Source organism: Maniola jurtina, chromosome 4 (genome assembly GCF_905333055.1).
Source record: "Maniola jurtina chromosome 4, ilManJurt1.1, whole genome shotgun sequence".
NCBI classification, from domain to species: Eukaryota; Metazoa; Arthropoda; class Insecta; order Lepidoptera; family Nymphalidae; genus Maniola; species Maniola jurtina.
In genome coordinates, this window is record NC_060032.1 from 13,071,520 (window position 1) to 13,085,969 (window position 14,450).

Sequence of the window (14,450 nt, forward strand, 5' to 3'; positions counted from 1 at the left end):
AAATACCGCGGGAATTTTTTATTTTTCGAGATAAAAAATGTAGTTTGTCACTCTGCGTATTCTATATCCATGCAAAAATCACGCCGATCCGTTGCTTCGTTGCGTCGTGATTGAAGGACAAACAATTTCGCATTCACAATACGGGTAGTGATAACACACGGACAGACAGGATGAAATAGTAAAGATTTCTTGTTTTACTAAGGATAAAGGAACCCTAGAGGGGTCTCTCCGTCACTCGCTCCATACAAACGTAGTTCCAATTTCATTTGAATATTAAGCAACCAAAGTCCATGAAATTTTGCAGACATATTCTAAAAACTAATCTATGCCTGTGCTTTTCCATATTTCTGTTAAAATATTCGGTTTCAAAGTTACGTGGTCTTAAAAATTCCCATACAAATCTTTGAGCCCCTGTAATTTTTAAAACTACATATTTTTAGAAAAATCTAAAACACCACAGGCACAGATATTAGTTTCTAGAATATGTCTGCAAAATTTCATGGACTTTGGGTTCGGTAATATTCAAATGTAATTGGAACTACGATTGTATGGAGTAGATGAAGGAGAGAGCTCTGTTAAATTGCAAATTGAACAATCGAACCTCCGATACATTTTATTGACACAATTTCCAATTGATTATCATGTAAACGTATTTTATTTTCTACCTACGATAATTATGTACAATGTGTATTAAATATAAAAGTAGTTGTTTTTGTATTTATTCGGGTAGAATAAGAAATGCAGGTGTTGGTGATTATTCTAACGTTAGGGCTGGTGATGTCTATTTTGTCGCTTCCATTAGATAAGATTGGGACAAAAATAGCGATTTTAGTTTTTAAACAGTATTTGAAGAACAAATTCAATGGCCAAGGTGAGTTGATTCATTATTATATTTATTAGTGGTAGAAAGTGCAACAATTAATACAGGTTTTATCTAACTTAATCTTTTAGTCACGTATTGGAGTGGAAGACAGTGAAATTGACCTAGTTAGTACCATTATTTACATATCTTATATACACCATTGATATTAAAAAAAAATTTATATTAAAAAAAATATGTAGTCCATATTATAAAGGCAAAATAATGTTTATTAAAAATTGCTGGTTTTTCTAGGGGTTGCACTTAGGTAGCTACAAAATGGAGCAACGCATTGACATGATTTTTTGCAAGTTAAAACCTGGAAAGTGCCGTTGGCTAATTAATATCAAAGTTATTATATTTATAGTTTTTTATTACAAATCTTCCAAAATTCGCTTTTTAGGGTGCCGTACCTCAAAAGGAATAAACCGGTCAAGTGCGAGTCAGACTCGCGCACTGAGGGTTCCGTACTCGGGAATTTTTTCCAACATTTTGCACGATAGGGATATTATTAAAAGACGCGCCTTTGGAGTTGGGACCTAAACTCTACCTGATTCTATTTTTAACCCCCGACCCAAAAAGAGGGGTGTTATAAGTTTGACGTGTGTATCTGTGTATCTGTGTGTCTGTGTATCTGTGTATCTGTCTGTGGCATCGTAGCGCCTAAACGAATGAACCGATTTTAATTTACTTTTTTTTGTTTGAAAGGTGGCTTGATCGAGAGTGTTCTTAGCTATAATCCAAAAAAATTGGTTCAGCCGTTTAAAAGTTATCAGCTATTTTCTAGTTTTCTTGTAGAAAAGAAGGTTAGATAACCCTTAGGTTCATAACATTCAAGTGTCAATTGACAAATGTCAAGCTGTCAAGATGGACGTTGCCTAGATATACATAATTATTTATTTGAAAATGATTTGTCGGGGGTGTTGAAAATTTTTAATTTACACTTGTCAGACAGTGGTGTGGGCAACCTGTTGTCGCTCCGCGGCGCGCTGCCACCAGATGTCAATGTCGAGGAGCACAGCGGCTACTTCCAGGGCGACATAGTACTGGACGACGCTTACACAGATAAATTGGTCAACTCGATGCTACGTAACGCTTACATCGGCTACGACTCACGGTGGCCGAACAATACCGTGCCTTATGAGTTCAATGATAAAGATTTTGGTGAGTTACATCAGAAAAATAGGGTCCGTAGCCATGCTAGTCAACAACTAACCAATAACTGAGGATGTGGAACGGCCTTCCGGAATCAGTTTTCCCTTCCACCTATAATATGGGTACCTTCAAGTCAAGAGTGAATAGGCAACTTCTAGGCAAGCGCGCTCCATCTTAGGCTGCATCATCACTTGCTAGCAAGTCTGATTGCAGCCAAGCGCTAGTCTATATAATTAAAAAAAAAAACTTTGCAGGACATTTTTTTTCTTAGTTGGTAAATTTCTTTTCAAAAACTAAGAAACCTTATAATAATTTTAGAATACTTTACCTCTATATTATATTTAACAAAATACACTCGAGTAGGTTTTTTTTTTCAAAATTTCAATAAAGATTCAATTCTCTTTGAATAAAGCATCTCATACGACTCTAAATAATTTGATGGCTATCTGGATATACCTATATGCTTACTATTTTTGTACAGACGAAGAGCAACGAGATGCGATCCGAGATGGTATGAAGCTTATTGCCAATAATACTTGTGTCAAGTTTCGACCACGAATGCCCAAAGATAAAGTTTACGTCAACATTACGGTAAGTGTTTCACACATTGTATCCTCGTACATCCTATTCGGGAGATCGGGGTCCAATCCCGGGTACCCGTAACTTTTCGAAGTTATGCGAGTTTAAGCAATCAATATCTGCTTAGGTATTGGGGCCACTACGTCACCCTCAAGACCAACCCTGACTGCGAAATCAATGGCCGCAGCCCGCAGCTGTAGTTGGACTGCTCTTAGGAGCCGCTCGAATTACTACGAATTATACATATTTCCACAGGTCAAACACCTTATTAATCAACAAACTCTTGAACAGCCGACAACGGATAGGTATGCTGCAAATGTTCACTTAACATCAAGTGAACCGCCTGCTCGTAAATCCCTCGAGTTCACAGAAGTTTTTTACGATTTCATTTCCGCAATCAGCTGTTTTCAGGGTTATCACATTTGAGTTTCAAACAAATTTTTTAAGTCGTCATAATATTTCCTTCCACGAATATCATGCTACGAGGCTACATGTGTGCTATGACCCTTAATCAATATGTGTAATATAAAAAGCCTGAACTTTGAATGTGATTTTTAGGCCTATGATTTTTGAGAGCCCTAGCACAGACTACGGTCTATTTGGGCTGTAAATTGCAAACACCAGTCTCAGTTTTTACTCGTATCTAGTGCTTTGGTCTACAAAGTTTGGTGTAAAATGTTCACTTTCATTATGTCTTTAATTAAATTTAAAAAAAAAATGTATAATTGTATCAGAGGTTTCTAGGCAAATGCAACTGGTTGCTACGCCCACGTCGGTTTCTTCCCAGGGCTAATTAAAGGGTGGCGCGTCCTGAACTACGCCCCGTATCCTCCGGGGGAGGGGTGTTTAACAATCGGCACAATTGTGCATGAGCTGATGCATATCCTCGGCTTCCAACACATGCATTCCACATACGACCGGGACAACTACGTTCGCATTATAGAAGAAAATATCATCCCTGGTACGTGTTCTTGAGGTTACACTTCATGCGTAATACATACAAATAATCGTAAGAAATCACACTTTCAAAACACTCTTCTTCTTCCAGCCCTTATCCCATGCTACGTGGGGTCGGCACAACATGTCTTCCTCTTCCACTTTCTTCTGTCATCCATCAACTTATCATCTACCACTTTTATACGCATATCCTCTTTCACGCAATCCATCCACCATTTCTTTAGTCGTCCTCTTCTCTTTTCTCCATCCACATGCATATTTAACATTCTTCTAGTGATATGACTCTCTTCCTTCCGCATTACATGCCCATACCATGCCAGCCTATTACTCCTCATTTTTTCTACCACTGGTGCTACTTTTCAACTTCCCCTTATATATTCATTCTCGTCACACCACACATCCATCTCAACATTCGCATTTCGGTCGCATGTACTCGTCTTTCATCCTTCCAAATACTATCACACTTTATTACTTACTTATAATAAAGGCGAAAGTTTGTGTGTATTTGTTACTCCTTCACGCATAAACTACTTGACGGATTTGGCTGTTTGGAATGGAGATAGATAATATCCTGGATTAGCACAAAGGCTACTTTTTATCCCGGAAAATCAAAAAGTTCCCACGGGATTTCGAAAAACCTAAATCCACGCGGGCGAAGTCGCGGGCATCGGCTAGTAAAATATAATCGGTCCAATACAAACGTATTACGCCGATTATATTTTATTTCGTCCACGTGGATTTAGGTTTTTCAAAATCCCGTAGGAACTCTTTGATTTTCCAGGGAAAAAAGTAGTCTTTGTGTTAATCCAGGGTATAATCTATCTCCATGCCGAATTTGAGCCAAATCCGTTTCGTATTTTATGCGTGAAAGAGTGACAACATACATTCATCCATAGGTACAGCCTGTACCTGTACCGTACAGGGGCCGTTCAAATATTACGTAAGCACTATAGAGGGGTGGGGGGGGGGGGGCTTTGCTTTGCTTATTTTTGATGACATGGGGGTGGGGGATCTAGATAGTGATTACGTCAGCAGTAATTATTTACTTTTTTACACATATCGCAACCCACACATTGTCTATGCAGAAAACGAAATGCAATACGTTTTGGTACTCGCTTAAAACTGAGTAGGGGAATTACCACGCGCTATTCACTTGTCAATTTTTTTTCCGTCAATTTATTGAATGAATAAATAAATGAATATTATGTGCGTTACAGTCCTCTATTCCAAACCTATTCATTATTTCTAGACTTATAACTGCTTCTCATAAATCAATCAATTGTACTAATGTTTACGTAAGCATGGGGGGGGAGGGGTAAGACCTTTGCTTACATTTGCTGACGAGGGGGAGGGGTGGGTTAAGACCTTTGCTTACATTTGCTGACGAGGGGGAGGGGTGGGTTAAGACCTTTGCTTACATTTGCTGACGAGGGGGAGGGGTGGGTTAAGACCTTTGCTTACATTTGCTGACGAGGGGGAGGGGTGGGTTAAGACCTTTGCTTACATTTGCTGACGAGGGGGAGGGGTGGGTTAATAATTGCAAAAAATCTGCTTACGTAATACTTGATCGGCCCCACATATAAACTTTCGCGTTTATAATATTATATTAGTAAGATTTTGTTGCTCTAAATGAATTTCGATAATTAATAACTTGAACTCTGATCGTTCTCAATAACAAGTAACTCAAAGTATTTTCAAATCGCCGTTTTCAATATTTGTATTCACCGTCAAGTTTTGGTACACTTCAGTATTTCAGTATCACAATTTCATTTTTCTTGAAACTTAATTAATAATTTCAATTTATTTTCACTCGTTTAAATACATGCCTTTATTTATTTATCACTAGAGGATGCCCGCGACTTTGTTCGCGTGGATTTAGATTTTTATAGATCCCGTGGGAAGTGTTTGATTATCCGGGATAAAAAGTTGCCCGTTTCGATAACAAGGACGCAAGCTACTTCGGTACCAAATTTCATACAAATCGGTTAAGTGGATGGGTCTTTAGGAATCCCGCGGGAACTCTTTAACTTTTCGGGATAAAATGTAGGTAGCCTATGTCCGTCCCCGGGATATAAGCGAACCCTGTACCAAATTTCGTCAAAATCAGTTACACTGTTGGGCCGTGAAAAGGTAGCAGACAGACAGACAGACAGATAGACAGACAGACAGACACACTTTCGCATTTATAATATTAGTATGGAAGGATGGATAATTTATTGGTGATGTCTTACGTCACGCGTTGGTTGCAGGGACGGAATCGTTCTTCGCAATCCTCGATTCCGATCGGGTGAGCAACTTGGGGGTGGAATACGAGATCCAGAGCGTCCTCCATTACAGTCCTCTGGCGTTCTCGCGCAACGGAAACTATACTATCGAAGCTTTGGAGGTTCGTCTTTTTAACCGACTTCAAAAAGGAGGAGGTCTTCAATTCGTCGGAATCTTTTTTTATTTTTTATTTATGTTCCCCGATTACTCAAAGACGCCTGGACCGATTTGGATTTTTTTTTTGTTTGAAAAGGTATATTGTGCAGGTGGTCCCATATAAATTTGGTGAAGATCTGATGAATATCTTCGGAGATAGAGAACAGAACTCCTCAATGGATAGGAGCAAATTGCTCGCGATCAGTGTAATAAATAGCTTAGTAAACAGTAGGGTTTTAACTGGGCACAGCATATTATAGTACAGTGGGGCCACTAAAAATTGTGAAATAAAAAATTTTCAAAAGAAAAATAAAACCGACTTCAAAAACCACAAACACTAAAAAGTAAAAAATAATTTCTGTTTAGCTACACGTGTAATGTACCTAGGTATGAAGTCGGGCGAGCTTCACTCTTGGATTTCTAATTTTGTTTTAATAAGCTCGCTCGACTTCATACCTAGGTACATTACACGTGTAGCTAAACAGAAATTATTTTTTACTTTTTAGTGTTTGTGGTTTTTGAAGTCGGTTTTATTTTTCTTTTGAAAATTTTTTTTATGTTCCCCGATTACTCAAAGACGCCTGGACCGATTTGGATTTTTTCTTGTTTGAAAAGGTATATTGTGCAGGTGGTCCCATATAAATTTGGTGAAGATCTGATGAATATCTTCGGAGATGGAGAACAGAACTTCTCAATGGATAAGAGCAAATTGCTCGCGATCAGTGTAATAGCTTAGTAAACAGTAGGATTTTAACTGGGCATAGCATATTATAGTACAAACAGTGGGGCCATTAAAAATTGTGAAACAAAAAATTTTCAAAAGAAAAATAAAACCGACTTCAAAAATCACAAACACTAAAAAGCAAAAAATAATTTTTGTTTAGCTACTCGTGTAATGTTAGGTACATTACACTGATAACGATTCGCGAGCATTTTACTCATATCCGTTGGGGAATTCTGTTCTCCATCTGCGAAGGTATTCATCAGATCTTCACCAAACTAAAATGGGACCACCTCTGAAGTATCATCTACTATACAAAAACGAATTATCAAAATCGGTTCATATTTGTCGGAGTAATAGCGTAACAAACATTTAAAAAACATAAGTACCTACTTCTAAAGCCTTCTCGCAGAATTATCGTCTAAACATTGGTGATTGTCGAATAAAAATCTCTACAGTAGTTTCTAAAATTAGCGCACACAGACAGACATTCAGCAGAGGGACTTCGTTAGTGATTTCTATCCCCCTACCCGAAAAGATGAGTGTTATAAGTTTGACGTCTGTATCTGTGTATCTGTCTGTGGCATCGTAGCTCCTAAACTAATGAACCGATTTTAATTTAGTTTTTCTTGTTTGAAAGGTGGCTTGATCGAGAGTGTTCTTAGCTATAATTCAAGAAAATCGGTTCAGCCGTTTGAAAGTTATCAGCTCTTTGCTAGTTACTGTAACCTTCACTTGTCGGGGGTGTTATAAATTTTTAATTTGTACTTTAGTTTTCTATTCTCTTTCAGCCCTACGAGGGTTTAATGGGCCAGCGCGAATACGTCACTGACAGTGATTGGCTCAGGATCAACAGGCACTACGACTGTCCCGGCGCTTGGGATGAAACTGTGGATGAAACTTATGAAAAGTCCTGTGGGTGCTAATGTCTCCCACCCCATGTCTCTTCAAACATTTTATTTTGAACTCCCGACCCAAAAAGAGGGATGTTATAAGTTTGACGTGTGTACCTGTGTATCTGTCTGTTTGTGTATCTGTCTGTGGCATCGTAGCTCCTAAACGAATGAACCGATTTTAATTTAGTTTTTTTTTTTGTTTAAAAGGTGACGTGATCGAGAGTGTTCTTAGCTATTTATTATGTAATCCAAGAAAATCGGTTCAGCCGTTTGACAGTTATCAGCTCTTTCCTAGTTTCTTTATTAACCCCCGACCCAAAAAGAGGGGTGTTATAAGTTTGACGTGTGTATCTGTGTGTCTGTGTATCTGTGTATCTGTCTGTGGCATCGTAGCGCCTAAACGAATGAACCGATTTTAATTTAGTTTTTTTTGTTTGAAAGGTGGCTTGATCGAGAGTGTTCTTAGCTATAATCTAAAAAAATTGGTTCAGCCGTTTAAGAGTTATCAGCTCTTTTCTAGTTTTCTTGTAGAAAAGAAGGTTAGATAACCGTTAGGTTCATAATATTATGTCAATTGACAAATGTCAAGCTGTCAAGATGGACGTTGCCTAAATACATAATTATTTATTTGAAAATGATGTTTTGGAAAACTCAAATACTTTGGATCGTCGGGGGTGTTATAAATTTTTAATTTACGTCTTGTTAGACTGTTTATTTAATTTTTAGAAGATTTTGTGTGGGGGTTTTTTTTGATTTTTTAATGTTATTATTTATTTTTTTAAACAACTTTATTGCTTAATACTATGACAAAGAATAAAATACAGGATAGATTTACAAACAAAGGATAATTTACACAATTTACACAAGATTTACAAACAAAGGGCGACCTTATCACTAAGTATACCTATGATCTCTTCCAGGCAACCCATACTTAAGAACTTAAACATTGTAATATTTTTCAGCCAGCGAAAAATATAACTTCAACTGATTCTCTAATTAAGTTAAATATAAACGTCATTTAGCACAGTTTATTTTTAGTGCGACCCAGCTACCGTTATCTTTTTCGGTAACTGGCAAAAGGGCCGAGATAAAATATTATTTACAAAACATACAAGCTTAGTTTTTTTAAGTGGCCCCCAAGGAGCAATGCGACCTTCGTGTTGTCGGGTGAACATATTGTGACGCCTGGATTTACTTAGGGGGACCATAAGTTGTCCATTGCCCGGACAGTCTTGTTTTGTGACGACTCTACATCAGCAGTGTTATAAGAAACGGTTCAACGTTGACAACATCGATGCGGTCTGCGATGTAACATCGTAAAGATCGACCAGGCCAGCAACGGTTGTAAATTTGTAATTCTGTAATCGCTTTACAGAAGAAATTCACATCAGGTTAAATAGGGTCTTCGACTGTAGTAATCAAGTTATATAAAGTTTTGTATAGCGGTTGATTATGGTGCTAGTATTCATTATTAAAGAGAATAATCAAATTTAAATCATGATTGTTATTATAGTTAATTATTATTATTAAGATCATGCTGTACTGTAATGAAAAATTAAAATGTAGGTACCGATACAAAGGCGGTCTTATCGCTAAATATAATAGCAATCTATTACAGAAAACCTTAACGCTAGGAAGAAAACGAACAAATGGACAGTGGGAGGCGGATTATGTTAAATATAAATAAAAAACATGATTTTAATTTTAATTGAGAGCCTCAATAGCTCAACCGGTACAGGAGTGGACTGAAAACCGCAAGGTTGACGGTTCAAACCCCGCCCGTTGCACTATTGTCGTACCTAACTCCTAGCACAAGCCTGACGCTTAGTTGGAGAGGGAAGGGGAATATTAACATGGCTAATATTCTTTAAAAAAAAATATTATCCATCCAAACCACACAAAATTAAATTAATTCGTCAAAATTCACAGTCATACTATCGCTTGCTTTGAAGTGCTCGTATCATGTAGACGCCGCCTGTCGCCGTAAATCCTGTCAGGACAAATTTCCACTCTTTGAAATCTCCAGTTAAAAACGAGGCGCAGATTCAATTGAATTTATTGCTTACTACATGAATGAAATAGTACTGAACGGGACAATAAATATATCAGCTAAAAATAATTTGCAAACTCATTTTTTACAGCGCGCTTGCTATGAAGGTGTCTATTCACTATTGTCTTTTAGTTACTCTAATTATATAATATATACTTATATTTTCCTATTTCCTAGGTCCTTTTACCTAAACCTATAGTTTTTCGAAATAGATTGTTTAATTATTATTTTTTTTCTACTAGGTAGGTACCTATCAATAAAACAATAAAGTACAATAGCCAAAACTTTAATTTATTATTATCATTTATCAATGAATTCTCACTGTCCTATTCTTCAACAATAACTTCTTCAACATTTTCATTTTCGTTAACAGTTTCCCGGTCAATAAAATCTTCGTTGACCATGTTATCTTCACTAGCCGAATCTTCATTAACTTTAGAAGCCAGAGCTTGGACGTAGGCGTTATCCTCATCAGTAAAAAGTCCCTTTTTAGGCGCCGGTAAATTCATCTTTATCAAAGGTATGGTGCGATCTACTTCCTCCTTCATTCGCTGTATGTTTCTTTCGTTCCATGCTCCAGGGCAGTTGTAGTGTCTGCGGAGCCTTAACCAGTCCCAGTGGGTTGCGTGGTCCCTCTGACCCATGACGCCATTGTGACTCTGGAAGAAATGCAAAGTACGATAAAACAAGCACAAGAAACCGGCAAAGTGCGAGTCATACTCGCGCACCAAGGTTTCAGTACTCGGGTATTTTTTCCGACCTTTTTCACGATAAATCAAAAACTATTATGTACTAGCTGTGCCCGCGACTTCGTTCGCGTGGAATAGTGACTTTTCGGGCAGCATATACGTTAAAAATGTTCGCCGTGATTCTTTAAATTGACATAACTTTTTTATTTATGAACCGATTGACATAAAATAAACACTAAATCTTAAGTGAAGCTTACTACAATATATTAGTGAAAACCGTATCTAAATCGAATAAGCCGTTTCTGATATTAGCGTGCACAAACACACAGACAAACAGACAAAAAAAATGAATTACAATTTCGGGTTCGGCATCGATATAATAACAACGCCTGCTACTTTTTTTTTATATATTTCCATTGTACAGACACCACTTTTCTACAATTTTATTATATGTATAGATAAATATAAATAAAAATCTGTTTTAGAATATACAGGTAAAGCCCTTTCATATTACGATACCCCACTTGATATTGTTATCTTAACATATTGTAATTTTTTTTAATGGTTGACCATAAATTCACGGTTTTCGGATTTAATCCTTTACTTGTGCTATAAGACCTACCTACCTGCCAAATTTCATGATTCTAGGTCAACGGGAAGTACCCTATAGGTTTTCTTGACAGACACGACGGATGGACGGACGGACAGACAGACAGCCAGACAGACAGACAGACAGACACACAACAAAGTGATCTTATAAGGGTTCCGTTTTGCCTTTTGAGGTACGGAACCCTACAAATTATGAATATTCAAAGTTTTAGGGTCGCCGGCCCCCAAATTTTTGATATGTACCTATGTATTTTGAATTTTGATTTGTATTTTAGAAGGTTTTTACCCTTAATGCAGTCATGCTAGGCTGTCGGTTTTTGCTGAAAGCAAAGGCACCGTAGTGCATACTGCTGGTGTACTCGTAGGGCAGGCCCAGGAGGTCGACTTGGTTGCGAGGGAATTGCTCAAAGGCGTACCAGTAATCTGTGGAACATAAACATAGGTTTTGCTAGAGTTGTATTCGCGCACTTTTCCATAATCTGCTAAACCAGACCAATCTGTATGGTACAACATGCACTTGTATTATATCGTGGACTTCCGCAAGGTAACGCCTACTTCTATAGTCTGTACCCTCAGTATGAGATTTTACCTCTCACCAATTTTGATAGTATTCGACAGTCGAAACAAAATAACGTCAAAGTAAATTGAACCTAAATACCCTTGATTTAAAGTTAAAAATTCAATACCACTGATTTTAATTTCGCAACGTTTCCGCTTGGAGCGTTGGCTGTGAGTATGTGTACAAACTTGAGCATTAAAACTCACTTAAGGGTGTTAAGGGTCATTTCACTTTAACGCTAAAGTGTTTCGATTCTCAAATACTGTCAACGTTGGTGAGAATTAAAATCTTATTACAGCAAGCGATACACAACGCCTGCCTTTCCACTACTAAATATGCAGAAAAAGCAGTACACAAAATCCTGGAGGGTTTGTGTGGTGGTGCGTATTGCTTGCTCGGGAGGGTGGGGAGAGGGAGGTTGGGGGGGGCTATGGGTTATCGTTAGAATCCTTACATTATCCCAAGTGGCTATCATTTTTTGTGCGTTTCGCTAAAAATTAACTTACCCGGTTCAATGTTATTCCAATTGATGCGCACGAAGTTATTCCGTTCGAAGGTTTCGTGCATGTGCTGGAATCCCAGGTTGTGGAGCAGCTCGTGGATGATGACGACGTGGTTGAGACAGCCCCGGCCGGGGGTGTTGCGCGCCAGGTTATTGATGCGGTCAGGCCATACGGTGGAGTAGCCCACGTGTGCGTAACATCCAGTTCCTTGGCCCTGAATGCACAAATATTTAATTACTAGAAGCTGCCCGCAACTTCGTCCGCGTGGATTTCGGTTTTTAAAGATCCCATGGGAACTATTTGATTTTCCGGGATAAAAAGTTGCCTATGTTAATTGCAGGGACGCAAGCTACCTCAGTTCCAAATTTCATGCAAATCGGTTAAGCGGATGGGTATTTAGGAATCCCGTGGGAACTCTTTGATTTTCGATCTTTGATTTTAGGCTAGATTTGACCAATAAAAAGTAGCCTATGACCATCCCCGCGATATAAAATAACTCTGTACCAAAATCGGTTAAACTGTTGGGCCGTGAAAAGGTAGCAAACGGACAGACCGATAGACACACTTTCGCATTTATAATATTAGTATGGATAAAGTAAAATTATCAAGGTTTTGCAAGTTAACGAGTCTGACAAACTTATAAAACGTATTCGGAGTCTTATTTTCGTTAAAAATTAGGCAGACTTTCATTACAATTACTTCAAGTTTGTTGGTACGGCAGTTTTTATTCTATCCATTTTCCTTAAAGAGCTTGTTGAAAAGGCTTTGCCAGTAAGGTGGTAACAGCCACGGCAGAAGCGTCCCTCTAAAAAAATTAACCATAAATTACCCCTACCCTGCCAGAAATCCGGCCGAGAGATATCCACTCCCAGCACTGCAGCTAGCTCCATAGAAAAAATAGAACCTGGGCAACATCAATACGTTCCTTACCATTGATTTGTTAACTAAAAAGTAGATACACTATCCCTCACAAATTCACCTATACAAACGCAGCTATAGATAATTATACACTGAGACACCACCGGATCACAAATTCAAATTCAAATTCAAATTCAAAATGTTTTTATTCAATTAGACTTTTACAAGTTCTTTCGAATCGTCAAAAGCATCTACCACTGGTTCGGAATGCCTTTCCTACCGAGAAGAACCAGCAAGAAACTCGGCGGTTGCTCTTTTCAATGATTTGATATACAATATTATGCATATTACAAAAACTTTAGTTAGATTAGCTGGTCGCTGTTCCTTACCCTAATCGTAACAAAGACCCGTTCATTGGTTCGTCTGCGGAACCTGACACAGGAAAAGTGCTCAATCCAACTCATAGCTGTCAAAATAGCCTGCTGTTGTGCAGCATCTAGTTAAAGGGAAAATGCAAGGTGTTAGATAATGTACATAAAACATCCCGGCAAGCTGAGATTAGGCCCAAATAGAGAAACTCGTAGCGTGATTGATATCCGTGGCAGAGAATTATGAGTGTACGGGAGCTGTGTCTGTGTGCTCGACCCTACCAAATAGGAATTCCCACCGAACTAGTGTTGTGCTCGGTAGCGCCAGCTGGGCCGACGGTTATGCGTTGAAACTTCTATATATAGTGCAATTTGATAAACGCTCTGTCGATGCGTTCAAAAAATTTGTTTTGTCATTATGATTTATCAAACACCTAGTATCTAAGCAGTACTTAGTTATACAGAGAGAGCCAGCGCGTGCCAGACCTTATTTATTTTATAAAAGCTGAAAGTTTATCTGCGTCTCTAAGACAGAGAGGAACGATCAGCGACTATGAAGTTTGGATCATGGTGGCTTTCGGAGATAACAGGTAATAATGGTGTACAAAATCTTAAGTCTAAGTTCCTATAGGAAGTCTAATTTTTTTCGGTATTAGAAATCACGTCTTGAGAGTCGTGGCAACCTCCTACCATATAAGTTTAGTCTGATTCCATTTGACACAATTGCATCACAATACACAACAATGGCATAATGGCAGGGCACAATAATTGTCTGAAAACCCGATATACGTTGGGTCCCAACTTCCAATACTGAGTGGACAGACGATTTAGGTGGCGGAAGACCTAAGCGAGTGGCCCCACAAGAGACCTACAGCCCGGCTAGCATGGGCAGTAGATAAATATTATATCCCCCGATTATATCCACTGATGTCATAGAAATCAGTGGATATAATCGGGGATATAATTTTTATCTACTGCCCATGCTAGCCGGGCAGGAGTGGACGACTACCGGTTGGTGATGATAAGGATAATGATATTGAATCAAAATATTATAGATAGGTAGGTAGGTATAGGTACGATAAAGCAAGACATCACAATAACGAGGCGGAAAAATTCCTATTCTTAGTTTGTACGTGTTGTATCTATTGCTTTTGACAACTTACTAAATTCATTAGCCCCAAATTGCCAGATCATAACGTTTCCCGGCCATTTTGTGTTAGGAACGA

The 14,450-nt window shown here is 38.3% G+C and overlaps 2 protein-coding genes across 2 annotated transcripts; one reads left to right on the top strand and one right to left on the bottom strand.

Annotated features, from left to right (window-relative positions):
* The first annotated feature begins 689 nt into the window (after nucleotides 1–689).
* On the top strand, nucleotides 690–7,618 carry LOC123864726 (seminal metalloprotease 1-like). Its single transcript, XM_045905348.1, has 6 exons — nucleotides 690–871; nucleotides 1,811–2,023; nucleotides 2,496–2,605; nucleotides 3,338–3,554; nucleotides 5,800–5,936; nucleotides 7,484–7,618. The coding sequence occupies exons 1-6, from the start codon at nucleotides 739–741 to the stop codon at nucleotides 7,616–7,618; spliced, it is 945 nt and encodes a 314-aa protein (XP_045761304.1). The 5' UTR covers nucleotides 690–738.
* A 2,346-nt stretch (nucleotides 7,619–9,964) lies between these two features.
* Nucleotides 9,965–12,062, bottom strand: LOC123864727 (low choriolytic enzyme-like). The gene is made up of 3 exons (XM_045905349.1): nucleotides 12,002–12,062; nucleotides 11,223–11,359; nucleotides 9,965–10,297 (listed from the first exon to the last, which is right to left on the bottom strand). The coding sequence occupies exons 1-3, from the start codon at nucleotides 12,060–12,062 to the stop codon at nucleotides 9,965–9,967; spliced, it is 531 nt and encodes a 176-aa protein (XP_045761305.1).
* Nucleotides 12,063–14,450: the final 2,388 nt, after the last annotated feature.

Bases quoted from the DNA above. Each gene is read 5' to 3' on its own strand.
- LOC123864726 (XM_045905348.1), top strand. From the start codon at position 739: ATGCAGGTGTTGGTGATTATTCTAACGTTAGGGCTGGTGATGTCTATT. The intron at 2,024-2,495 runs GTGAGTTACATC...ATTTTTGTACAG, and splicing joins GTTCAATGATAAAGATTTTG to ACGAAGAGCAACGAGATGCG. The intron at 5,937-7,483 runs GTTCGTCTTTTT...ATTCTCTTTCAG, and splicing joins ATACTATCGAAGCTTTGGAG to CCCTACGAGGGTTTAATGGG.
- LOC123864727 (XM_045905349.1), bottom strand. From the start codon at position 12,062: ATGCACGAAACCTTCGAACGGAATAACTTCGTGCGCATCAATTGGAAT. The intron at 11,360-12,001 runs GTAAGTTAATTT...TATGTTCCACAG, and splicing joins TTGGAATAACATTGAACCGG to ATTACTGGTACGCCTTTGAG. The intron at 10,298-11,222 runs GTAAAAACCTTC...CATTTCTTCCAG, and splicing joins CTAGCATGACTGCATTAAGG to AGTCACAATGGCGTCATGGG.